This window comes from Lotus japonicus, chromosome 1 (genome assembly GCF_012489685.1).
Source record: "Lotus japonicus ecotype B-129 chromosome 1, LjGifu_v1.2".
Lineage (NCBI taxonomy): Eukaryota > Viridiplantae > Streptophyta > Magnoliopsida > Fabales > Fabaceae > Lotus > Lotus japonicus.
The window spans coordinates 130,176,200-130,203,566 of NC_080041.1; the positions used below are offsets into that span (position 1 = coordinate 130,176,200).

Below are 27,367 nucleotides of genomic sequence, written 5' to 3' on the forward strand. Positions count from 1 at the left end.
ATATATATATATATATATATATATATACCCCGTATAGAAGATGTATCTTATAAGAAAGGTAATCTTATATGAGAAAATGAGAATAAATCACGACCGTTAGATTTAACCATCAACGGTCAAGATTAAAACATTAAGCCATGTGACTTTTTTAAGTGATCATATGACAATCACATGACCATTAAATTCTTTTAATCTTAACCGTTGATTGTTAGATCTAACGGTCGTGATTTATTCTCATTTTCTCACATAAGATTACCTTTCTCATAAGATACATCCCCTATATATATATATATATGATAAATGGACACATGGCTAATTAATCTTTATCTATTAAATTATTTATTTATTTAATTTCAATGGGATAAAATTATGAAATTTATTTTGACATTTACATTCAACTATTATTGTGATGAATCTGCCGAATAAAATATATTGTGATGATGTAAGAAATATCTTGAGGGGTGAAAACCTTCTTAGCAACCTTGCAACCAGACTTTGTGGAAGTGGTGACATGTTTTGTGATGGAAGAGGCCCTACATTCTCTTTTAATTACATTTCAAGGAACTTTGGACTTTCTCTTGTGGACTTGGTCAGCTTCAGCAATGGTGATCTAGCTGCAGAGTTAAGTTGAAATTGTGTATAAGAAGGAACTATTAATAACACCACTGTCCTTGAAAGACGACTCAAACAAATCCGCAATTTTCATCTTGTTTGTGTCATTAGGAGTGCATGTTCTGAACATGGGAGATGAGTGTGGTGTATCTTCTGGTGGTTCTCTTCTCCTGCATATGGTGACATAAAACCTTTCAATTGGAGTCCTTTGAATGCTGAAAAAATGGAGTTCCCAGGGAGCTCTATAACTTGTGAGGGTTTATTTATTGCTTTCAATGCAGAAGATAAACCAGAAACTGTGGTTTTACCCCGGCTTCCAGAAGGGATGTCATGGTATACAGCTCTTCCATTTCCTGGCCTTTTCTCCACCAATGGTGAATTTGTTCCTGAGCAGGCATCAGGCTTCAATGCTTATGAAATGAAGTCTTTCAGCTGCACTTTGTTTGAGGCAAAACATAGTACCAGGGAATGTCAGCTAGAATACTGTGTGCTCAAATCAATAGTCAATTGCCAACGTGTGATCCTGATATTAACTTACAATCTAATAGTTTTAACCAAAAAGCCAACATGGATCACAATTTTGATGTGAATGGTTCGTTAAGATCATTTACATCACTTGCCACGTCAAAAATTGTGATCTCTACAAACTTTTTCCATTACTTTTGAATGACAAATTAACGTAGAATCACACAATTATAAAAGTATATAAACTTGATTAGAACAATTAAAAGATGGAAATCACACATTTGTAAAACTATACGGACAAAAATAAATTGAGCCAAAAATAAATCACACTCCTATAATAATCAAACATTATTGATAGAGAGCCACTTGCAAAATAAAACATAATCAATGTGAAATCCATTTGGCTAGAAGCATATTGGAATGTACAACAAAATATTTCATCGTGCCAATTTGATCTATAATTGATCAATGCAAGTGAACAAAGTGATAACTAGGAATTCATTGCAGGATCTTGTTTTTCATGTTCCATTTGATATATATGCTAACCATTCTTTCTAGACTACCTACAGGAAGGTATACCTATGAAGTAACTATTTTCCAACTTCTGCTGAATGAAGAAAATGTCGAATACCAGCCTCCCTAGAGCACAAAACATATGAATCAGTATAGTATTTGCCAGTTCTGATAGAATTAAAGTCTATGTTATTGTTCTAATTCAATTATCATTTCAGCAGCTGCACCCATGACACCTATCCCTCCAAGTTCCAAAAGGCGAAGAGCCAACTCAGGTTCATTCAACCGTCTCAATTCCCTGCTCAGTCTCTTCAACAAAATCACATCGACTTCCCGGACCCAAACCGGAGCACAATTCACCATCAAGCTCACAAAACCTGACACGTAGGTTCGCCAAGTAGTGAAATGACAACGCAGGGATGTGTTCTTTTCCAGGGTGCTTGCAAGAAACTCCAAATGCAGCCCAAGAACCTTTGCCCTTCGTTTTGGTGGAGGTGAACATTGGTCAATGCCCCATGCAAATGCCCCACTGAGCATAACAAAAAATGCCAGCACATGACCTCTAAGCATGCCAACTACAACTCCAGGTTCCCCACCTTCCTGCGCTGTTAAAAACCATGAAGGAAGAGTCTCCATTATCAAGGACTGAACCAGCTTTTGTCCACCTGATATCCAAACCAATGAAGCACCAAGTAGAGCCGCATGCTTCACACGTGCCATGGATCTAGCAAGAGAAGAAACTAGCCCATGTTTTCTTCCATGCTTGGTTTTGTTAACTTTCTTTACACCCCGCTTGGGTAATTCACATTCACTACTTGCTATGTCTCTAACTGAAAGCATCAAAGTCGACAAAATTTCTTCAGTCAGGAATGAGTTATCTTCAATATACCGATACACTTTGAAGTAAAGAATCCCTGGAGAAACTGGAGAGGTCCCACCAAGGCCATTACCTAGGAGGGCACTAACACCACTGTTATTATAAACAGAGGCAGAGTCAAGTCCAAGGGTGGATGTGAAGCAACATTTTAGAAGTTGAACTACAGCATCCCTGTTGTGGTGGAAGATAGTGCTGGAAGCAGAGAACAGAAAGTAGTCGTTCCAACGCTTCGCCTTCTGGATCCACAAAGAAGCCACAATGGGCATGCAGGGCCAGGCGCAACTAGAAGCAAGGGCTTCAAGAGCAGGGGCAATCAGGACAAGGAATCTCCTAGTAGCTTTCTCAAGTCTATATGTTAATGTGAGGCTTACAAAAGCTGCCAAAGGCAAAGGAAGTGTAGGTGGAGAATCTCCATCTGCTTACAAGGAATATAAAATAATGTCAAGATGATTAAATGGTTAATGTTTCAGTAGAACATAAAGTAATGATTAAGCAAAAAGAGTACAGACTAAGATCAATTACCCACAGCAAGGCTTGGGACATCAACACCTGTGGCTGCTAGAATGTTTTTAATCTGTTGCTCAACTAGAGATAAATTTGCGGCGGGGCTAGGCCAATCACTTCCATTCATAAAAGCCGGCTTCCATATGCCCCGTGTAACTTCAGCTGAAAAGTAGCTTGCGATGGTAACCAACGATGCTGGAAAAAAATCGGCTAGAGCTTTGAGGCCTGAGATAAAAAGCACAGAAATCAAATTGCAAAGAAAATACAACCTATGCAAATGATTACAGGAATTAGAATTTGTAACCCGACAATTCTATATCACCTTGAAGAATCAGTATGGGCTACTCAGTGAAAGAAAACTCTTTTAAAGGCAGGTGAGTGGTATGGGACTTTTAAAGGACCAATCATGCCTCACTTTTCCATCTCTAAATTCAATTGAAGCTTTACTTCTCATTCTGTCCTTTTGCCAATTAAGTTATTCCAAGAGTCCTCCTATGTCAACTTCAATCTAGACATCCTCAATCAACATTTTGTGCTTTTCTTACATTTTAAAGCACCAATCCCTCATTACAACCCTGACTGAAGATGATACTTGATAAATTAAAAACTACGTAAGCAAATAGAGAACAAGGCAAACCTGTGGCTAGGTCACAGGTAGAGAGTCTTCCATGAGCACAAGCTGTCAGAGAAGCATCCAGGACAAAAGGAATAGCTGCGAGGATATCCCAGGCAGGCACTTTTAGTTTCATTAAAGTATCATCCAATGCAGACCCAGGAGAACTGTTGCTTCCTAAAGTTGTAGGTGTCGAAGGTTCAGCACCATTTGTAACCTTCGTAGACATCATGCTTAGTAGAGCATCAACAATCTGATGATCAGGCCCTCCAGGAGCAAGACTAGAGTGGGTTGAAGCAATGCATTCTTGATGTTGCCGATACCAAAAGCTTAATTTTGGAAAGGAATCCATATATACAGATTCTATAGGAAAACTTAAAAATTTTGACAGTCTTTTGAGCTTTTGTCGATCCTTTGCTGAACTACCAAATGATGCTAATTTACAGTTTCGGACCAATAAAAGGCATTCAGGGCTAAGTAGTGATCCAAAGGGTGGAGTTGCCGCACCTCTCCTCACTTGTTCAACAGGTGGAAGATTAAACCGCCAGAATCTCAGCAAAAGAGTAAATGCATTAGAAAACACCTCACGAGGAGAGAGTTTTTCTCCGGTTGCAAGAGTCCATGAGATATCAGGAACACATGATCCAAAGACCTCAGTTATTAGCATTAGCCCTGCCGCAAGTACTGGAACCTGAAAGTGAATGTCAAAACCACAACATATATCAGGAAACAAGGAAGATGCAACATCTATTAGTTCTCTACCATGAACCATCACACTGCTTCATTTGGTTTGAAACTACATTTTTTAAAACTAAGCTTAATTTATGATTGAGCCTTCCTAGATTACAAAAACAAACACAATAGAAAAATTTACTAGGGAAAGTTTAACTGGCAATGACATATGTGGATCAGAATACAAGGATACTAGACTAGAACATACCAAACCATGCAGGGAGAAAATACGAACACAGGCTACATATGAAATTCCAACAAGAAGGACGTTTAAAAATGGAGCTTGGCTGATTAAATGGCTTTCAGTCCCAGAGTGATCAGGAGGAACTATTGGTGAGAGCAATTTGGTGATGAAAAGAATGGCATGCTCCTGCAAACAAGGATAATATTAAACCTAAAAGAAAACAGAAGAAAAGAGAAGGGTCATGAGACACGCTGAACAAGCTAAAGAACTAAGCTAGTAGTCCCACTGATAGTGGTGTTAGGATTACCTGGATATTCCATCCACGTATTAGAGATGCCCCACACAGAATGGTAGCAGCAGATATCTTTTCTTCATCTGAACCATTGATTGCAATTTCATAGATTTTTTCAATCTCTGCTAAGCTTCCATCAAATTCATGAGCATAAATTCAGTTGCCTTACCTCGTATATTTTCAAAAAAGAGAATCTAATAAACCTGGCTTCAGGAAAAGAAGGATGTATCTGTACTCTGTAGTACAATATTTGGCAATACTATCGTACCAGACTTAAAAACCTATATTTCATCTTAAAAAAGAATCTACTTGTCTTTTTCAGATGAGTTAAGTCTTCTTATCTATGAACTATAGGTAGGTACTTTCCTGGCCAAGTTGCACTAAAGAAAGGTAGCCTATAGAAATCTTTCATGTTATATAGTTTATACAATACATCTTATTTCCATATTTATTGTACATTATGTGTTTCACTCACCACCACATTAATATTTTTATACATTACATTTAAAGATACCTACACATTCAAATTGTATTAAAAGCATAATGTTCATTCATATGTGTGTTAGTGAGTGCATATTCGTGAGTGACAAATTGTTAGTATCCATTTGAAGGTATGGGATTTGAGTCCCATACTGGAAGCATGAGATTCTAATGTGGGGTTTATAAGGCTTTGGACTCTCCAACTACTGAGATTAGATTTTGTGGTGTAGTTCTCCAAAGGTTCTAATTAATTGGTATCAAAGGTTTCCACCATGTCACTCAGGTGTAAACGAACGACCTTAGCAAGTCAAAGGAGCCAGTGTACAGCCAGTACGTGTGGGTGTATGGATCCTAGTGTGAGGTTTATAAGGTTTTGGACTCTCCAACGACAACGACAACCTTTTGTGGTGCAATTCTCCTAAGGTTCTTAGAAAAAATAAAGAAGAGGAGGGAGGACTGATTTAAGGATGAATATATCTCTTATGTGCAAGTACTCTTTACAATTTTTGGATATAATTAAAAAAAATGGCGAGGATGAGCATTGGGGCATTGGTAAGATTGCTGCTTTGGGACTAGGTGATAGTGGGTTCTAGCCGCAGGAAGCAGCCTCTCATGCAGATGAGGTAGCACACATGTAACCCTCTTCACATCCCATGATGACCAGAAAGTACCAGACAAACAATTCATGGTGAAGAGAAAACCATAAAGTAGGAAATATAGTCAGAAATGAGACCCTAACTAGAAGGTTGTGCTAGTACAACTAGATGAGGTAAAATCCTAGGTCAATGTGGCTTCGTACGTCACAAAAACAACATTCAAGGATATTAGAATTTGGGAGACCTAACTATACCCCAACAACTAGCTTAAGAGGTGAGGATTGTCTTCCCATATGTAAGGGCTATCTCGGCCATATCTCAAGTCAATAATGGAAAATAAAGTTATATATTTTTAAAAACCTTCCATTTAAGTTAGTTGCTTGCATTCACCACCGTCCCCAAATCTTGCCCTTCTGAAAACCATTGATAAGAGAGTGAGTAGGGAAACAAGCATATGAACGTTAAAGGTCATTAGCATACCAGCAGGCAGGAGTTGCAACTAAGACATTCACCAATTCAGGAGTTAGTTGTGAACCCTTCATCAATGAAGCCCAGCCAGACATGTCGTTAGAAATGCTACAAGGAATTTGACTGTCGTATGCAGTCACATAGCCAGGCCAAGAATAAGCTGATGTATCAAGTAGATTTCTTGCAATGCAAGCCTCCACAATTAGATGCCATAAGTTGCCAGCTGCTAGGAACAGAAAAAAGAGAAAAAGTGTCACTTTTACACCAAAGAGGCCCAAAACAAACATACAAACAGAATTTTACAAGATAACCCAACATGAAAGCAAATAACTCATAAAGTACCACAGATAAGTTGACAAAATGTGTATTGCTAAACACAAATAACATACAATACAGCGATAGGCACGCTGTCCCAGAGACAAAAGTCTCCTACAGAAAGTGTTCTCTGTCCACAATCTACAAATAACAACTTCTAATTAACCACCCTATATCAAATATACCCCTAAAACTTAACTGCCATCAGTTATTTTCCACAAATAGCTGCCACCTAGTAGTTATTCTTTTTGTTTCCTACACACCCTAGAGTGCACACCTTCCAAGTGGAACAATAGATCTTCCAATTCCCATCATTTCCTCCTTCTGAAAAATCAGCTTGTTGTCCCTAACTCAAATCGGCTCTTGAACATATGTTCCTCTTCCCAAGATACAAATTCAGCTATGATAGAGTAAAGTAGTTAGTATAGCTTTAGCTTTCGGTTATTCTGTTAGAGGAGTTTGCAACAATTTGTTAGTTTGTATTTCTGTTAGTAATGATTGTTAGTAGTTTGTTGAAGTTAATAAAAAACTACAGTTACTTTCTGTTGCTTTCTTTAGTGTATTACTCAAATATAAATATTTGAGTGATGGGGACCCAATTGATACTGAGAGTGATACTCACTAGTGGGCAATATTGCCTTGCTGATGTGGCAGTATGCTAATAGAGTGAGTTGGCAAAGGGAGTGTGAAGGAGAGAGAACGCATGGGTGGGTATAACTGTGTGAAGTGAGAGGGGGAAGTTAGGCAGAAATGGGGTTAGGAATTGGGAGAGAAAGGCACTCTTGAATTGCCTTGTACCAGTTCTACTTATCTTGTATTTTCCATAAATCTCGATTGAGTTCATCTCAGGATTCCAGAATTATTCGATACAAAAGCAACTTAGCTCTATTTCGCTCTCTGAAATGTCTGGTACCTATCAGAGAGTTACTCAGTTTTAATCATAACTAATAATAGTCTCTCTTTCGTTCACTGTATCTTCGTCTTTTTCAAGCTAACGTTCCTTCCCATATTAATTGCTTGACTAGTTTCCTCCGTCCCTTATGACCCGGCTGTCTAGTATTAACGGTGCGTTGTACTTGTACCATTAAGTGTTATAGGATTAGGAACTGGAATCAGAAAACAAAGAAGAAATTTTATCATAGCAAATCCCAGTTCCAAAGCTGCACTAGTGTGGTCGCACACTTGGGTTAGAAAAAGAATTTTGTATACTCAAGTATCTTCCCTGGGGAATTTGAGACTTCCAAGACCCCTCCCACTACTCAACTTACAAATGAGATGCCTCATTGTTCAACATTCTCTGATTTATTTATCTAACCACCGTACTGACATAGGAAGCTAAGAACAAACAGTTAATTATCTAGCTGTCACACTCACATCGGTTTAATTTAGTTACACAAGCACAAGGAAATTAGTCACTCACTGTAATTTTTTCTATTAGGAGATAAAATTCAGATCCTTTTTTTCTCCCTTTTCAAGTAAGGTCTTCTGTTTAGATGTATGAACCGTTCCTTTGATGTTTGCTTCCAATCCTTCAAGGAAATACCTCACTACCGTTCTTCAGGTAACCTGTTTACTTGAGAACACAGGCAATGTGTAATTCTACACTTCTAATTTGCTTCAACTCAGTTAACTCTTCATAGGGATTTTCCACTCTTCCACCAAATCTGGCCACCATTGCCTTCTTGAGTGTTTCCCAAATAAGAGGATCATTGATCTCCTTCAACAAGTTGAACCAATGGATAGTAGACCCTTCTAAACTTAATTTGGCCAACTTGAACTTCACTTCCATTGAAACAATTTGTACTAATAAGCATGTCTCAGCACTTGTGATAAATCCAAAAGGATCTTCTCCATAAAAGGATAGCAGTTCCGCCTTCTTAACTCCATACAATATTCATCTAATCCCCCTAATCAATTGAACTTTTTGCATTTTCATTACAACTCTCTAGTTCATTTTTACTCCACTTGCCCAAAAACCTTTCTCATTTCAAGCAAGAAATATTCCTTCAAATTTTCTCTTTTCACCTCCAAATTGGATATTCTCTCATCAATATTGTCTTCATCTCCATAAATATTTCCTCCCAGGAATCCACTCTATCAGACACCCCTATAGCCATGGTTAATGCTTCAGTTAGGGGTGGGGACTCATTTCTCCTCCTTCATATCTAGCAAGTTGAACCACAAATGATAGAGGGCAGGAGATAAGTTAATGAAATGTGTATTCAACACATGACATACAATACAACAATAGCCTTTCTGAGACAAAAGTCTCCTAGAGAGAGTGTTCTCCATGTGCAATCTATGAATCACAATAATTTTTAACTAATCCCTAAAATTAGTTATATTCCTAAAAGAGAACTACCATCAGTTATTTTTTTAATAACAACCATTAATCAGTTATTATAAAATATACTCCTAAATCGGAAATGGTGAACTGCCATAAGCTATTTTCGAGAAACATAGGCCATCCAGCAGTTACTCTTGCTGTTTCCTAAGCCTCATCATGTACACTTTCTAAATAGGAGGCTTAGCTGATTTATGGACCAATAGATCTGATATGTTCCCATCAATAACAAAAAGGCAAAAACAGCATCATTTGACAGCAAAAATATGATTAATTTCAACAATACCATTGTACTAAGAGCATCTCCAATGCTAGTTCTTAATTTTTAGTTCTTAGCACTATTCATGTGGGCCCGTACTGCCACATGTGCTTAAGCAACTCTCAAGCAATTTTGCTCCAACCATGAGTTCTTATTTCTTAGTTCTTAGTTCTTAGCACTATTCATTTGGTCCCACCAATCACATTATTTATACTTTTTATTTTCATAAAGTAATAAAACAGAACTTATGAAGTGATAAAGTAATTTGCATGAGAGAGAAAAGATAATTTTTTATGCTAAGAACTCAAAAAGTAAAACTCCTTATATAAGAACCTAGTTCTTATTTTTAAGAACTAAGAACTTCACGTCATCCTCTCCAATGGTTAAGAACTCAGTTCTTAGTTCTTAGCTCAAAAATAAGAACTAAGAATTGGAGATGCTCGGTAAAGTTTCAACCAATAAAACTATTGACGTAAAATTTTGATGAAAAAAATGGAGGGGGGGGGGATTAGATAAAAATAAGCAAATATTAACTACCCTTAGTTCCCAAAATTTATAAACAGCTTATCAGAATTCAGACCCATCAGATTTTCTTTCGATAGATCCCTTGGATTTTTTATTTTTTTCAACTTCGGTTCACTCCAATAGTTTGTTCCTAGCTCTGCCTCAGTTATCACATACCAATAAAAGGGTGCATATCAATTGATTCAATTACAAGTGTGAAATCTGTAACCAACATGAAATTTTTACAGACTAAGATTAAGACAATAAAAGAAATTACTCACAACATTTCATGGGCAAGTCACTGAAGCTCGCATCATACTCCAAATACCCACTACCAACAGGTTTTCCTGATAAGAACATAATAGCCTTTCCAGCAGCTTGATTGGCTTCCTCAATTACAGATACAGGTGGAGTAAGTAAGCACTCATAATGACCCAATAGCTGTAAGCTGATCATCAATTCCTCACGACGCTTCCCCACAACCAGTTTATCTTTCCCTTGATTTGTAGGGCTTCGTTCAGCTTCTTCAATCAATTTACCTTCCTCTTCTTCAATAATATGAGTGACCACGAGTGTTGTAATGCTCAATAACATACACATGCAAATATCAAGGCGAGGTACAGGACCTTCATTTGAATCCCTCTCCTAATATAACAGAGGGAATAATATCAATTATAATTATTGTTATGTGATTAAATTCTCCAATGTCACTAGATATCTTAAAACGAATCAGCTAATCAATTAAATATAAAACTATCAGGTATTCAGGTGGCTACACAGACAAAGTAGAATGTAAATGACATGCAGCATGGTCTTTCCTCTTTTATGTTGACAACATCAGATCACAACAGATCATATACAAGAATAAATCCATCAAGCAATTTTCCCTGGAGTATTCATCAGATCCCCCACCCCTTCTGTTGGAACAATTCCTACCCTTTGAACCAACCGCAGTGCTGCAACCCATAAACCCAAAAATGTATTGTGCCACATAGTGCCATTAACTGCATGTAAAATCTTCACCAGTCCTGCAATCACAACTTCAAATACATAATATCAATTTGAAAAAGGGGAAAAAGAAAAATATATATTTCGAAGTATTAAGTACTACTCCTGCTCAACAGATGCTATTTGTATTATTTTTCCAAGTTGTTATCCTCAAATGAATAACTTGAGATCACTACTCACATTTCTTTCCCACCAGTTTTAACAATTTTTTATTAGAAATTAATAACAGCAATTAGATATGTTACAAGGTGTTTGATTGTGTCATATCCACTTCCTCTCTAAGTCATCTTCTGGTCTTCACTTTTCTGAGTTTTCACATTTTCATCTGCCAGAGCAGAGATGACTGTGGCTGCTGGGTGCAGATCGACATGATTCCAGAATCTATTAGTGAAGCTAGAAAGGGAAATGTAACTTGGCATGGGAATATCAGTTTCTACTCTCCCATTACTTGAATCAGAAGGTTTAGTAAGCTTTATTTATAAAACCGTGCCTTTAATATAATATGATCTATAATCTGAATGCATCATATTAATTTCAGAAAGGATGCCCGAAAGTGAGTTCTTTAAAGACTCAAAATATTTGTACATATAAAAACAGAAGAAAGAACAGAAACGTTAGGGCATGTTTGTACAAAATTTTGTATACAACTTCTTTATTATTTTCACTTTTCTTGTGAAAAGGGAAACAAATTCAAAACAGATGGCAGTTTTGTAATCAAAACTGAAAAATGAGAAATGAAAAGAAAAATTAGACACAGTCTTATAAAACCAAAACTGGAAGAAAAGGAAGGACAGAGCAGAATGAATTTACCGCAGTTAATGTCCAGACCCTTTCTGCTGCTGACTGTAAAAGCTAGTCTTAATCCTAAATTCCATCGACAAGGAAAAGTGGTGTTCAAACTATTTCACAATGCACAATCTATCATCTATCTCTATGAAAGCCAATGGATGGCATCTCTTGTGGAAGAAATAAAAGTAGAAAATGATGATAAAGTAATCTAGGTCATGTCAGAAAACTAATGTGGAAAAGTAAACCAAATACAATGTCTAAAGGATGGAACATAAGCCTGGTATGCCACAAAATTGATGTGTTTGCGGTATTAGGATTGGGTCTGTAGATTTTTTAGAAGATGGTTACTATCTGTGAATTTTAATAAGGAATTTTCTGTGGAGATGTATTGTAGGCAACTTACAAAACTGTAGTATTTCTTGAATGTTAATTTTTTGTGGTTTTGTTTTTGTTTTTAATTAGATTTTCTACTTTGTGGAGAAATTTCCCCAACATTATAATTAAAACAAAAAAAAACATACCAGCAATAATTTCAATAGCACTAAATGCTGCTACTTGCCCTCCATCTAAAGCATCTTCCAGGATAAGATCGAAAGGAAGCCAGAGTGAAGACCAACTATCTCCATAAGAGTGATCAGCGGAAGAGATATAATAACAAGCAGGTACTACATTAAGCTTCAGCTTAGAGTTTGTTTTGCACTCATGAGATACAACGCCATGAATATTTTCCATCAAATCAATATGTTTCAAATTCCTCAAAACTGTAGAGTTCGATGCAAGCAGCTGCATTTGGTGAATGAAAATTCCCCAATGTGATGGCCTACAAAGAAGGTTCCAAAATCTTAATTGATATTTACTCAAATGAGTATTTAGACTATTTACCTCTCATATTCAAAGTATATCAGAATTAAGTGCTTACATGTTTTGAAGAACTAAGAAAAGGATCCTTGAAGTCATTTTGTTTTGAAAAAACTCTGCAATGATCTCAATAGCCATTGCCGTATTTTCCCATTGGAACCCTTCCTTCGGCTCAGTTTTCTTTTCACTGAAGCAGACAGGTCCATCGATATTCATATCGCATGATCTGCTTAGCCATCTAGGATTGTTCTCTGGACCATGACCTAGTAACCCTTCATCGTCTAATGATGCTTCAAGTAACTGCCACACAATTGAAAAGATAAATTCAACAAGAACAACTCCTGGTCCACACACCTCTTGGCTGAATGTATGGGACAGCTGAAGAACATCATCAATTGATTTCATTGTCCTGTGATACCATTGATATGAAATGAGATCATTAGTATTCAGAAATATACAAGGAACGTTCCCCCACCCCCCCCCCCCCCCAAAAAAAAAAGAGATAGATGGAAAAAAATACAAACGAAGAAATGGAAAGAAACAACTTCAGCAAATTAATGACTTCATGATAAAATTTTCCTTCAGATTCACGATCACTCTAGGGTACCACAAGCACAGAATTTTAATTATAAGAACGGAAGCAGGTTAACATGTATGGAGTAAAATATAATTGTATAAAATATTATCTAGTAGCAAATGATAGAATGTAGTCATATGAGATAGCACAGAAATCTCAAGAAAGTCTAAATTCCAAACCTACTTTGCCAACAATTCACTAGATGGAATTTTAGTATCCTTGAGATATTTCCCAAACATCCATATTCACTATCCATATAGAAAAATAACAAATATACACCAGTCTCAATGTAAAAAAAAAAACAACAAATGAAGCCATACAGTGTGTTAGAAACAGCAAAATCAACATGTGACTTCAGGTTGACAAAATGTTAAAATTCAAATAAAAAGGGATTAATTTGAAGTGTTGGAGCTAACATTTCATAGTTGGGAGAACCGATATGAGATCGAAGCATGAAGGCATTTAGCTTGAGGAGCTCCAGATAAAGCCTGTAAGCCTTAGGCTGAAGTAGTCTGCTTGGAACAACCCTGCAACACAACAAAAATAATGAGCAAGAGGAGTAAAATCTGATTTCATTGCTAAAATGATATATACAATGAGCTAGAGTAATAAACCGCTTTATCGAACACAGTTTTCCTCGAGGGTTAGCTCAAGTGGTAAAAGCTAGGGGACATAAGGGTTAGGTGGGATGAAGGGTGAATGCTCCAGGGTTCGAATCCTGAGGAGGAACTAATTTACTAACATTACTAACAACTAACATTTGCCTATAAAAAATATATATATCGAACACAGTTACATTGAAATCTGATTTGATATATACAATGAGCTAGAGTAACCGCTTTTTCGAACACGGTTACAATGACTAATCTGCAGCTGAATCTATCAGTTCTAACAGAATACAACACAATCAATCAGATAGAGTACAGAGTAACTGAATAACAACAACATGAAGGAAAAGAAAACCTAAAATTGGAACAATGAGGTATGAGTAACTGCTCTAACAAACACAGTTACAGTGACACTTTTCAGTGGCTAATCCATGAATGATTCTAACAGAATATACAGTTACAATCAGAATGCAAAACAACAGAATCAGATGCATTTGATGAAGAAATTGAAATGTAACAAATTCACAAGCAGTGAAGAAGAAAGGGGTAAAAGAGGAGCGAATCGGAACCTTGTGGAGAGAAGGGCGAGGAGGAGGAAGGGAGGGATAATGTTGAGGGAGGAAGCAGTGTGGAGAAGCTTCCACGCGGTGGGAGAGAGATTACCATCGGAAAACAAGTGCGAGACCAAGAGGTGAGCGAGGTCGACGGAAGGGAGAGTGACGCCGGAGGAGTGAAGCGTCGTGGTCACATGGAACGCCCAAACGTTAGGATCGGCATTCGGCTCCAGAGCGTCCTGCGTTTGCCGTAGCACCGCCGCGTCCCACCACGGGCTCCGTTCAACCGCCTCCGTGGTTCGCGCGGGAACCGCCATCGCCATCAAATGAACGAGAGCGAAAATGAAGCAGTGAGTGTAGTATGAGAGTGACTGAGATCAGAGAAATGAAATGCAATGCAATGCAAATGCATGCCCGTTGTATTTGTCTTCATCGGACAGAAAATAAAAATGAAAAATTAATTAAATATTTTAATATTATAATTATAAATATGTTAAATTATATATATATATATATATTGTTTCTGTCATAAAAGGAAACTTTCTTAGTTTTTTAATAAATAATTAAAGACAATCAATGAGATTCTCATAATTATAATCCACGTATGTTAAGATTATATTCTATAAAACTAACTAAGAAACTAGTTTATGTTTGACCCTCAATATGTAAATAATAAAATAATATACAGCTTTTCAAAAAATAAAAATCTATATATAGAGTAGTTGTTAATAATAATTAATAAAATATCAATTCAAAAAACATAGTTAATAAAATATATAAATAGTAATTTACATAATTACTGAAATATAGAAAATTGGACTTGAGTCTCCTTCAAAGTTGCCTCTTTTTTTATTGAGTAAAGTACACTCACCCCCCTCAAGTTTTGTTAGAATAACATTCCACCCCATTCTTATCTAAAATCTACACCCCACCCCATTTTATATAGAGGCAAATTTAGTGACGAAAAATATTCTTCATTAATAATTAGTTATTATTTAAATTGTTAATCAATAATTTCAAAAAATATTTTCAATATAATCCAATAAATATAAAAATGAAAACATCACAGTCCTCCTCATTCTCTCAATCACGTTCTTCCTCCGTAAATTCACAATACAAATTATGCAATAGTACACATGACCGGTTGACAAACCATATCTCGAACATAGTGAAACATGCTTGTGTTTTCATATTTGGTAATAATTCAATTTTAATCAAAATAATCTATTTATACCTCCAATTTTTAAAATTGGATTAATTTTATCCGGATAACGCTTGCATCCTCTGTCTTACCGCGGCTGCTGGCACAGAGTTAGCCGATGCTTATTCCCCGGATATCGTCATTGCTTCTTCTCCTGGAAAAGAAGTTCACGACCCGTAGGCCCTCTACCTCCACGCGACATTGTTCCGTCAGGCTTTCGCCCATTGCGGAAAATTCCCCACTACTGCCTCCCGTTCCAAAAAGCAACACAAATGGGTGGTGAAGAAAATAGAGAAACAAAATTAAGAAATATGAAGTGGATCAGAGGTTATTAGAACCCAACGATGCGGTGGAGCACCGCTTTTAACAAAATCCAACAACATCTTAAACCAACAAAGTGTTCGCTCACAACTTAAAGGGGTGAAGTTCACAACAAGTAGTTGAACAAGTGGCTTTGAGGATGTGCGATTCACGTTCTGGGGTTCAGGTCGCAACAAAACTTTGAGGCATGGTGGTGCCATGGGGTTTCCCATTCTGGGATGGTTGTCATCGTGTTAAAGGGAGCAAAGGTTTGGTGGTGATCGTTTGTGGTGAGAAATATGATTTGGAGATAGATGAGACGTGGACTTAACAGGCAGAGTGGATGGTTTTTTTAAATTTAATTCAGTAAAATTATTTTCATAAATTGATGTATGATAATGTATATGCATTTAATTTATTTAAATTTTAACTAATTAGTAATTATTTTTTATTAGTGACAAATTTGTTTTCGTCACTAAATTTTGCCTTTATAAAAAATGGGGTGGAGTGTAGATTTTAAAAAACAATGGGGTGGAGTGTCATTCTTGCAAACCTTGAGGGGGGTCAGTGTATTTTACTCTTTTTTATTTTATTTGGACTTGATCTTCTTGAAGATGTCTCAACTGCCTTACCTCAGTCATTTTATATTTCTGCAACTTTTGCATTCTCATAATCTTATGGAAAGATGTTTTAAGATATTTAGTTTTGGCCATCCTTATTGGTATTTTTCTCCCCATTAGATAGAGTAAATGAGATGATATCGGCTTGAATTGACAATTCGTTCATGTGTTCATCCCAGATAATGATGTGTACGCTCTTGAAGCAAAAACCTTGTTCTTTTTTAAGAATGGTACCCTAACCGAATTCTATTTATCTTTCAATATGTGTCATGCGTATTCAAATTTGAATGATTGTTCATCTTGATTAAAAAATTTAGGTGCATACTTCATGTCATGACATCGTTTCCGAGCTCCCACTTTTTTTCCTTCTAGAGGCTTGTTTGTAGCAATTGATAAGCTTTTGAATTCAGTTTTACTTGTGAGATTTTAGTGGCCTGGTTCCCCTCTCTCATAAATGAGAATGACGTTCTTTATAGTTTTCTGTCCTTGACAGAAAACTATATGTTTTTATCAACCCCAATAATTTGATCCTTCACGCCATGCGTGAATTAGAAGTGTATCATCCTTCATTGTAAATCTTATTTTATGATTTGTGCGACCATCTAACTTCATCAATTGCAACATTTTCCAAGTTGAGTTAGGAGTAAAATGGCAGAACTTGAGACTTTGATAAGGACCTCAATCTGTGGTTGTTGTTTGTTATAATCTCCAACACTAGTTCTTGTTGAAGCCCCGCCAAACCTGGTGGGACTACCTGTTGGCGATTGAAAGTTTTCTCTGCTTTGGTTTGACATTGCAAGTAGATTACCCATATTTAAGATATGAGTGAAAGAAACTAGGATATGCAAGTGTTTGAATTTTTACTATGTTTGGGTTATGTAGAGAATTTGAAGAAATAGGAGGATTTGAGAACTTGACATATATGTGTCTGGCTAGATGGGAAGACTCCTCACCATAATGATATTAAGCTTAATGTAGCTGGAAGTCGTGGTGGTGTCCCTCCAAGACTGCGTGTACATTCGGAGAGCTAAGAAACGATGGAGATGAATGGATTATGGGATTCTCTAGCTTCTTAAGGGAAGGTAGAGTTGTGATGAGTCTGATGCAAAGGAAGTTATCGACCTTATCACATGCTAAGTACTTTGCTTCGTTTTTGCCCTTCAATTTCCAAAGCACAAAAAAATAACAGTTAAAACTAGCCAATGCTTCTCAAGGAAATAAAGGGAAATGCAATAGCAGTTACATAATTCGTAAGAAGTTTCTATCTTTGATAGGGAAGATAACATCCATGACATTTCAGCCTATCGAATTCCCATATAAAAATACATTACACAATAATGAAATCAACCACCCCGAGCTTCTCTCCTAGTGGCATCATGCAATAGTTCAATGTCCACTCCTTCAGGAGGCAACTGCACGTATCTCACTACCGACCCTCTGATGAAGCAATTCCTTACAGATAGCTGAAACCAAGTAGCAACATGTTAGGACTACATGAAGAATCAAAATAAAACTGACAATTAGCAAATCAAGACATATACCAAATTAAGGGAGCCAAATATAACAAAATTAACCCAAAAAAAGAACATCAGGTGTATTCTTTTACGTGCAAAAGGAAATGTGAGGATTAGAGAAATCTGTATGAGTTGTTAATTCAACTGTTCAGTAAGTTCCCTTGTTCCCAAAGCTTTGTACAAGTTGTTAATTCAACCTTTTTGCAATGATATTCTTAATGTTAGCATCCCTTATTTATCTATTTTATTATAGCAGCATATCTTGGTATTTATACTATCTCCTATGGTGTAAAGAATGTAACACATCAAACTCACTATTTTCATGGCTTCTTCAACTAGCTACAAGAATAGCCAAAACTTAGGGGCTTAGGGCCATCTGAGTTAAAATATAATGGGGCATCCCCTTTAAAAGAAAAACTATTAATCATATATAGCTATTCATCTCCCTACATACTTCCTAATTTCCAACAGTCTACAAGATTCAACCACTTCAATCTCTCCATAGTCATGAATAATCAGCATAATAGAAATAGGAAAGAAGAGCATCAGCAGGCTCAGTCAAATCCTCAAAATTTCCTACTATTTCTAGAATTGTGTAACTTAATTGTTTGTCGTACTCTGTTTACATCTAGATGAAGCAACAAAAAAACCATCACCTCCTAGAATAACTTATCCTTTAAGCCAACATTTAGCTTAGAATTTAAGTAATGAAAGCAACTTATCAGACGCAAACATACCCGCACACAGCTTCAATGTACATTAATTCCATATGAAACATGAACAATCAGGCATGTAGACAAAGGGTGACAAAAAGACAAAATCCTATGCATAGTGAGGAACCATGAAAATGAGGAACCTGATATTGACCCAAAAAACGACCCAGAGAAGTCTATAATCAAATAATTTTCCTATTAAGAATGCTAAAGACAATTTTTCAACATCCTTTGGGCTATGATAAATATAAAAAATACAGTCATACAGATTAAACAAATAAAATCCAGAAACCTGGGTTAATTTATCAAACAATCACAGTGCCTGTTCAGTTGATATTTCGTACATGGTGGCACAACATCCCATGCAAATATAATGGTTGTAAATCAAAAGGGCACTTATCCCAATAGTTGGCTAAAACGCAGGAAAAAAAATTCCTTCCATCAAACATTTGATCGAGTTGGACAAAAGTCAAAACAAGCATACCTACAATCAAATCATATAAACCACATTTCTCTGTCTCTTCTTTAGTTTTTCTTAACTGTTTCTTGCTGAGTGGAAGCATAATCCTAACCGTGATGTGGTTAAAGAGAAACCTGCACATCCTCCCTCTCTCAATTACACACAAACATATGCAGACCATACGTAAAATTTCAATAACATCTTCGATGTTCCCAAAAAGTCATTGCTTAAAAGTGTTAAGATACTGAAATAGTAGCAAATTGGCAATACAAATTTAATAGAGCTATGGGCAGGTCAAGGCTAAAAATCCAGCATAAATAGTGATCACAATCAGCACGGTACCTTACTACTGTAAACAAATACCCTAACCAAATAGTTTTAGTTACTCTCAGCTTCTTGCGGATGAAGCAGCACCAAAAAATCCCTCTAGGTTTCTAACAAAATTCACAATCCTCTTTCCCTCCTATGTAATTCTATACCCAATGACTACAAGATTTGTGCTTTACACTTGTAAAAACAATAGAATTTCAAAGGGTGCTAGGAAATTATTAAAATTTGAAACCTCATGAACCCTACAAAATCGGACACCAGAAAATCAATTGAAAAAGTAGTAAATTGTAAACCCTAGAAAGAAAGAGCGAGAGAGGGGTTTTACCATGTGAGGGTACTTGTCTTGATCAACAACGCGAGTGTTTTCGAGCTTGATGTTGAGGTACTGGTCAACGGAATGCAAGGTTCCTCTGATGGCCAAATCGTTCTTGAGCTCCACCGTGACTTCTCTACCCACCAAATCCTTGAAGTACGAGAAGAACAACTGCACACAAAAACCAAATCAACCATCAACGAAACGATGACACCAAAGAAAACTGAAGAAGAAGAAGAAGAAATTCTCACCATGATTGCAAGACGAAGAAGGAAGAGGGAGTGAGAGCGAAACGAAAGAGAAGAAGAGTAGTGGTGGGAAACAAACGAGGGTTCAAGAATGAATTTAACCCTGCACACCCAAAAAATAATATTTTTAAATTATGTTTATTTTTTAAATGTATTCTTTTGCCGAAATTGCCCCTGAATCAAACTCAGTAGCATTTTTTTTTTGTAAAACTTGGAAAACCAATAACTTTTTTTTGTTAAACCATTCATGATTGTTTTCCAAGAAAAAAAAAACTATATATATATATATATAATGGATCTTTAAAATATATTGTTGCTTTGAACTTATCAGAGTTTTTCTACGATCGCTCTTGCACAATTATAAACCATTGATTTTTGTGATAATGGCTAGAATTAATTAAATTTCAGAATATTTTATTTAACTGAAAAGTGTATGACGATTTATTGGTTGCAAATGTAGGAACGCAACAGAAAATGTGAAGTCTTGGTGATTGCATTGAACATTCAAAATGTTACAAAAGGGTTGGGGCACTTGGGGCAGTATGAGCAATGTGAAGAAAAGCTCAGGTCAGTGACTAACTGTTGGAGAAGATAAAAAATAATAAAGATGAAACCGTATTTTTATAATTGTAAATGATTTCATCCCATTTCCTCATATCTTAGGGTAAGGAAAATAAGGGCAGAATAGAATGAAATAGATACCACTTTATTCAAAAAAAATTAATCTTCTGAACATTGATATATAAACTTAGTCCATTCTATAAATCAACCTCATCCCGAAAGTTCAAAACATACCCGATGTATCATGAGGACTAATTAAGTAATGAATATAAGGAAAAATTACACTTACCTCCCTTGAGGTTTATCATTATTGCACTAACCTCCCCTCTATAATTTAACAAAACACTAACCACCATTATTCTAACCTCCCCCGAGGTTTATTATTATTGCACTGACCTCCCTCTATTATTCAAAATGAGATATGAAGAAGCGAAGGTCAGTGCACTCTGCAAACTAGAAGAAAGATCAATGCAATAATGTAAAACTTCAGGGGAGGCGATTGCAAATTTCCCCTAAACATACATAAAAACAAGGAAAGAGAACAAGGTGAATTCTAGGATTTGATAGGAAATCAAGAGTCACAAAAAGTCATTGGCTATTATAAGTCATTAGACCGGTTAAAACTGTACAACTGCAAACAAATCCCCCCTCAACTGAGGGTTTTTACTTTTTACACAAACCTCCCCTATAATCTTACATCATAAATTGATTTTTAAATTCATTGAATTGAAAAATGAAAATTAAGAAGTGTATCCTTATTCTTCTCACCAACAAGGTTATCTTCCCAACTGCTCGTTCATTGTTCTTAGAATCACTATATTGAGTATCTTCCTCCATCACCTTCTCACCCCTCTTACAGTAAAATGAAAAAGAAGAACAGCAATGAGAACTAGATTGAAGAACCATACAGAATAGAATATTAAAGTAAAAGAATCCAGAAACAAAGGAGCAGTGATTTTCAGACAAATGTTATTCCACGAAATACTTCAGATATTACAGAAACCTACGTCAATCAAACATAACAGCACCAGCACAAATTACATTTACACCTCTTACACAGTTACACATGAATAAGCCAAGAAGATTAACAATTGCCCCTAATCCTATAAAAGACTATCATCTCCCGCTAACTATGGCTGCTCTCGGGGAAGAGGGTTAAACAGAAAGCTGTTCACACTAAAGTCTTTGCTTCACCCGCCTCCCATTAATGTCGCTGCCATCAAGATTTGCTTCATTCCTATGTTTGCACATAAAGTCCGAATGCTCAGTAAATCTAGCCACGTACTCCAACAGCTCAGTCAGCACAGAGGGACAGCTTTCCTTCAAGTACTCAAATCCATCAGTTTGCATCACAGCTGAAGAATCAAAGGATAGAAATAGTTCAGTTGATAATTATATTTCTCTATGAAAATGAAAAATGGCACCAATATCAATAAGCCAAATTAGTCCAGATAAATTTACAACAGAGTTTTGGTAATAGCCATCAGTAACTATCCTATGCCATGTGAATATCAAATATTTCACCCGGAAGTTAGACTGATATCCTCGAATGTATACACTATACACTAATTGTTCCATAATCTAAGCACTCATATTTGTTTTCATTTCTGATAACAATACTGTTTTAGAAGAGGCATAAGGAAGTAGAGAGGCAGAAACCCCTCCCTAAGAGGTACAATAAAAGTATTAATAAGGGGATACTGGTTCAAGGTCAACTTGGGATAATTGCATGAGATTAGTGGTATATAGAAGAGTAAGGAAAAGATGGTGGCATTAAAGCAAAACCACTTCACAGCATAGCATTTTTTTAAGTTCAGACTGGATGATGTAACAGGGACAGGCTGACAGACAAGCTTCATTGTCAACACTCAGTAACAAATTTAACTTGAATTATAGTTAACTACAGGTTTTCAGACATTCTAGTGTCACAATTACTCCAAATATAGCACTAACTTGTAGGGAGTAGAAGTTCAGGGAAAAAAACAAACCTCTGAGATTTTCGGAGCTAGCAATGAACTTGAGACAGACTGCTTTAAGCTTGAAACAATGGTGCTGCTCTGCCAAGGCTAAAGTTGTAGCCACAGTATTTATTGCAACATCTTCACAGAGACTTGCTTCACACATCAGTCTAAGTCTCTCTAAGCCATAGCGATCAGCTGCTGCTAGAAGATGCTGAGCCATCAAGGTCGTTGCCCATTTGGTATTCAACCCAGTAAGCTCCTGCATGTCAGGTAGGGAGTCCCAGTATATAAAATGAAGCAATGCCTGCAAAATATAGAAAAAACAGAAAGGCACAGCTGTTAGTCATAAGCACATTGCTCTATCTAATTTGTCTCATGTTAGACAAAACAGAAGTCCTGCGTGTAGCAACTAAATAGAAACCAAATGGAGTAATTCAAACAATGTATTCACAAAAAAGAAAAACAATGAAATTTCCTCCACAAGAAATCAATGAAGGAAATTTTCCAATTCTATTGTCATTACCAAACAATTTTATCCACATATTTAAGATTAATTAGGATATTATGTTACATGATACATCAGATGATGTTTATAACCTCAAAGACGAAGATCAGCCAAATAACTTCTTCCCGTGACAAAAAGGCCATGTTGATCAGCCAAATATAGATGCAAGCTCATACATTAATATGATAAATACAAAATTTACTTTAATGCCTGAATTCGTGTTTCAAACTCAACAAGATGATATTATATTTACAGCTTTATCAATTAAATAATCAGAACCAGCTGGTGAAACTTATGGAAGGAGAACCTACAAAATAAGAACGAAATCAAGCCCATAAAAAAATATGAGAACCTCAGTCTCCCTTGCTTCTTTTTTACCCTGGGTATTTTTGAAAGATACATGTCATCTCAGTGAAGTGTCAATTGTAAAGGGGAAACTCTTGGAGGAGATTGTCTCCTATTCTGATCACACCTCACATTCAATAACAATAGATTCGGCCAATTCTGACTCATGGGTTCCTAATACATCATCTGGGGAGGTGTATACCATAGAATTTTTTAATTTACAAATGAACTATGACCTTTCATAAGAAAAACGGTGCATTAGAATGAAATGTGTGTTCTACTCACAAAGGGAGAAGCCACAAAAGAGTCAGAGATTGAGACGAGACCATCATGCAATTTTTTTTTGCATACCCATTTCAGAACAACACACCAGACTAATTTATGAACCAGATTGTAGGAGTGGGTATGTATTAAGTAAGACATAGGCTTAACGATGGATTTATAAGGAAAAGCCAAGGGGGGGGGGGGGGAATGCAAATAAAAATAAAAATCATGAAGCACAGTGTGTCTGGTTAGTATATGGACTAAAATAAAAACCAAAACCATATATTCAGAGACCACATTACAAACAAATATCACATGAATAATACGAAGTACAAAGAACATTAAATCAAACCTTAAAAACTGGAGCCTCCATGTCTTCAACTTTAATACAGTGGGTATTGTGATCTTTCATAGGACCAAAAAGCTGGGCTCTGAAAACAGGTGATCGAGCTGCTAGCACCAATTTATGAGCATCAAACATTTCCTCATTCACTTCAAAACTAACATCACTTCCTTTACTACTTTCCAGCAATTGCCCAAATTGCTGACCAAAGTTAGAAGGCGGTATTGCTATGGAATAGATTTTAGGGCCTTCCGTAAAAGACCTCACAACACCAACACTACAATTCACATTAAGGCAATCATCTTTAAGGTAGTCCGATGTCTCTAGAGCTGTTCTCTTAAAAAACCGCTTGTAACCCCTGCAAAACCCAGTGTCAAACAATCAAGCATTTACCAAACTGTAAGGATTCATTTCTGACAAGCAGTTGTGAGTGTGTGCACAAATTGTACAAGCAAGACCGCTCACACATATCTCAAGAAACAATTCTCTCAAAAGATACTAATCAAATATCATTAACCCTTCCCCATCCACCACCCCTCTCTCAAATTATCATTCCCATCATCCCTTAACCACAACATCCCCAACCATAACCAAATTCGATGGATCAAAAGACGAAAGATTTCACCCTTGAATCATTCCTACTCAATCAGACAAATAGTAAAATAACAGGGCACCTCATCAAACCTACCATTTCACTGCACAAGGAAATTATCCCACAACTTGGCATACAACAGCCATATCCAACACACATTTTAAACTCTAAATACTTAAATTCTACATGCAAACTACAAGGGTGAACCATGATAGCTGCTTCAAGACACAAGTATTACCCACAAGCTAACATTTCGAATTCTAAACTTAACAAAATACACCCAAGCTAAAAATTAATTTTTTTAGACCAAATTCAACGAAATCAAGAACAAGCAAGCTGAAAAACTGAAAAACAAAACAAGGGCATGACGAAAAGAAAATAAAAATAAAAATTCTGAACAGAACCTACCACATACTACCGCGGTATTTCAAGGTGTAAGGCCCGCTTTCAAGAGTCCTCTCGAAATGGCTATGCACCTTATGCCTCTCGTTGCCACTCTGATCCAAAAGGGTCAACTCGAAAAGCGCCCTAACGTCGGTGCCGTCGCTGGCAAGCGCGATGAAGAGGGAAACATAGGAGGCATTGTCCTCAGGGCTCTTCCCATCAGGGTAGAAATAAATCGCCCAATCGTACCCACCCACCGTGAAAATATCGGAAGCTATGTACTTCCCGATCCCGATTCCCTTGGAGAGCGAGTACCCGGTGATCTTGAACTGGTGGGAGCCTCTCACCGTCTCGGTTATCGACGTCGACGAGGTCGTCGCCGGATCGGAAGAGGATGATGGGTGGGCGGAACTGGAGGAAGATGGCCTCGCGGTTTCTCGGAGAATCTTACCCATGCGCGAGCCACCGTATCAGGATCGGGATCGATGGGTGAAATTGAGGTGAGCGAAGTGGGGTTTGATGAGAGAATCTAGAGGTTCGATTTGGGAATTGTTCAGATTCTGGATGATGAATTTCTAGGGTTTCGAATTTCGATTTCTCAGAGAGAGAGAGAGAGAGAGAATGAATGAAATGACGGATAAAGGCTTGGGATGAATGAGATGATGGAGAAGGAGAGGGTTTAAATAAGAGTTTATTTATGATTTTCGGAGAAATAAGAAAATGGAATTATTGTTGAGAGGGGCACCTACCTATCTCGATCTTCTCGCTTTCATTTACGTTTAGAAAGACGTGTATAAATAAATAGTCAAATAAGGGCTGTTTGTTTTATTTCAAGTAAAAGTGTGTTTGTAAATTTTAAAAAGTATATTTAGATAAATGATAGTAGTACTATTTATAAGCCAAAAATAATTACAGAGGGTATAAAGGGTATCATAATTCAAAAACAAGACTAACCTTTTTTTTTTGAACGTAACAAGACTAACCTTGTTCAATAAAGAAAATGATGTTTGTCATGTTTAGATAAATGATGTACTTTTTAATTATTAAGCCAAAATTAATTACTGAGGGTATAAAGGTTATATAAACCAAATACAAGACTAACCTTGTTCAATAAAGAAAATGATGTTTGTATTAGTAGACAGTAGAAAAATTAGAACCATTAAATCTACTTCAAAAGACATTTGAAAAAAATATGTAATATAGAAATGAAAAATGATAGATAGACATACGGTGTTAACCGACATTCAACGACATACATATTAGTGACGGTTCTTAACTACTGTAAATATTATTGGGGCTTAAAAATTGTCACTAATACTTATGTCTATCGAGTGTCGCCTCAAAATTGGATGTTCATCCAATGCTCCAGACAATTGCTAACTAGTTGGCCATGATTGTTGCATTTCGTAATTAAAGAAGCATAGTTCATACATCATGTTGTCGCTAGATTTAGTGTGGTCATTCCGGATAGAAAGAGTTTGATGGATCTTGTGTCGTTCATAGATCTCGTCTATGTACTTATGTGTGTCTCCATGATAGAATGTCGTTCCAAAACTAGAGCAATGGGCTACTGAAATCTCGCGGAACAAGGGCAAGTAGTGTTCCCAAATGGGTCAATGAAACTACAAAAGGCAAAGTCAGAGGGTTGAATGGCGATGGATGACATACGACTTGCAGAGGTGGTCAGATGGTTGATAAAAGGAGGAATGTGTGATGGTGTGAGGAGCTTAGGTTTAAGGATTGAGGGAAATGTCCTAGGGGGAAGAAGTTTTTGAAGTAAGTAATGGATCATTGGAGCATATCAGCTCGCGTATATTGTGGTTTGCAAACCATGAACTCAATACTCAAATTGAAAAGGTTGGGCACTCTTCGGAATCTAATTCAACTTGTTTACCTGAACCAAAAAAATCTTTTTTGTTCATCTCGAGTCAAATTCATTCTTTAAATTTAACTTTATCAAACTTAATTTTGTCTAAATTTAAAACAAACATAAGAAATTTCTATTAGGAAGGTAGTAAATCAGTAATTATATTTGGCTAAATAGCACAAAATCATATCTTCAATATTGCATATAGAAGAAGTATAATTTTTATTTTTATTTTAGGAATAAAAATAAAATATGGTATAAAATTAGGTTTTAGTGTTGCAACTAAATAAGAGAGTTTTTACACGTGGCTTTCAAAATAAAGAGAGTTTTTACAAGCATATAAAGCTATTTACGTATTAGAATCCTATCATGTCATGTGATAATATCAAGTGAAATATTGAATCTTTCTCTCGTCATTACAGCGGCCAAAGACCATCTATAATGTTGGTAACAAGGTTTTCGATGGGCACATGTTTGTCGGTAACTAATATCAACAGTTTTACAAGATGATTTATGTGGAAGGGATTGAAAAAAGGGATCAATTTGGAGCTTAGGAGCATTAGAAGAAAGAAAAAGAATACATTCACCAACACAAACAAAAGTCAAGGGGAAAATTATTGAATTTTAGTGATGGAAACAGCACACATCAACTAATTAAGATCCAATCCCAGACAGCTATTGAATTTTAGTGAAA

General features: G+C 36.4%; 3 protein-coding genes across 3 annotated transcripts; all 3 read right to left on the minus strand.

Moving 5' to 3' along the window:
* Positions 1-1,453: 1,453 nt before the first annotated feature.
* On the minus strand, positions 1,454-14,502 carry LOC130730742 (mediator of RNA polymerase II transcription subunit 33B-like). The gene is made up of 12 exons (XM_057582833.1): positions 14,168-14,502; positions 13,407-13,517; positions 12,475-12,822; positions 12,077-12,375; positions 10,695-10,786; positions 10,040-10,403; positions 6,349-6,562; positions 4,808-4,922; positions 4,525-4,686; positions 3,609-4,275; positions 2,990-3,196; positions 1,454-2,882 (listed from the first exon to the last, which is right to left on the minus strand). Exons 1-12 carry the CDS (start codon positions 14,473-14,475, stop codon positions 1,780-1,782), a joined length of 3,990 nt encoding a protein of 1,329 aa, XP_057438816.1. The 5' UTR covers positions 14,476-14,502; the 3' UTR covers positions 1,454-1,779.
* A 2,954-nt stretch (positions 14,503-17,456) lies between these two features.
* LOC130730744 (sm-like protein LSM2) lies at positions 17,457-20,002 on the minus strand. Its single transcript, XM_057582836.1, has 3 exons — positions 19,855-20,002; positions 19,616-19,774; positions 17,457-17,736 (listed from the first exon to the last, which is right to left on the minus strand). Exons 1-3 carry the CDS (start codon positions 19,855-19,857, stop codon positions 17,617-17,619), a joined length of 282 nt encoding a protein of 93 aa, XP_057438819.1. The 5' UTR covers positions 19,858-20,002; the 3' UTR covers positions 17,457-17,616.
* A 1,304-nt stretch (positions 20,003-21,306) lies between these two features.
* LOC130730743 (BTB/POZ and MATH domain-containing protein 2-like) lies at positions 21,307-25,466 on the minus strand. The gene is made up of 4 exons (XM_057582835.1): positions 24,831-25,466; positions 23,840-24,188; positions 22,401-22,677; positions 21,307-21,767 (listed from the first exon to the last, which is right to left on the minus strand). Exons 1-4 carry the CDS (start codon positions 25,259-25,261, stop codon positions 21,589-21,591), a joined length of 1,236 nt encoding a protein of 411 aa, XP_057438818.1. The 5' UTR covers positions 25,262-25,466; the 3' UTR covers positions 21,307-21,588.
* Between the last annotated feature and the right edge of the window lie 1,901 nt (positions 25,467-27,367).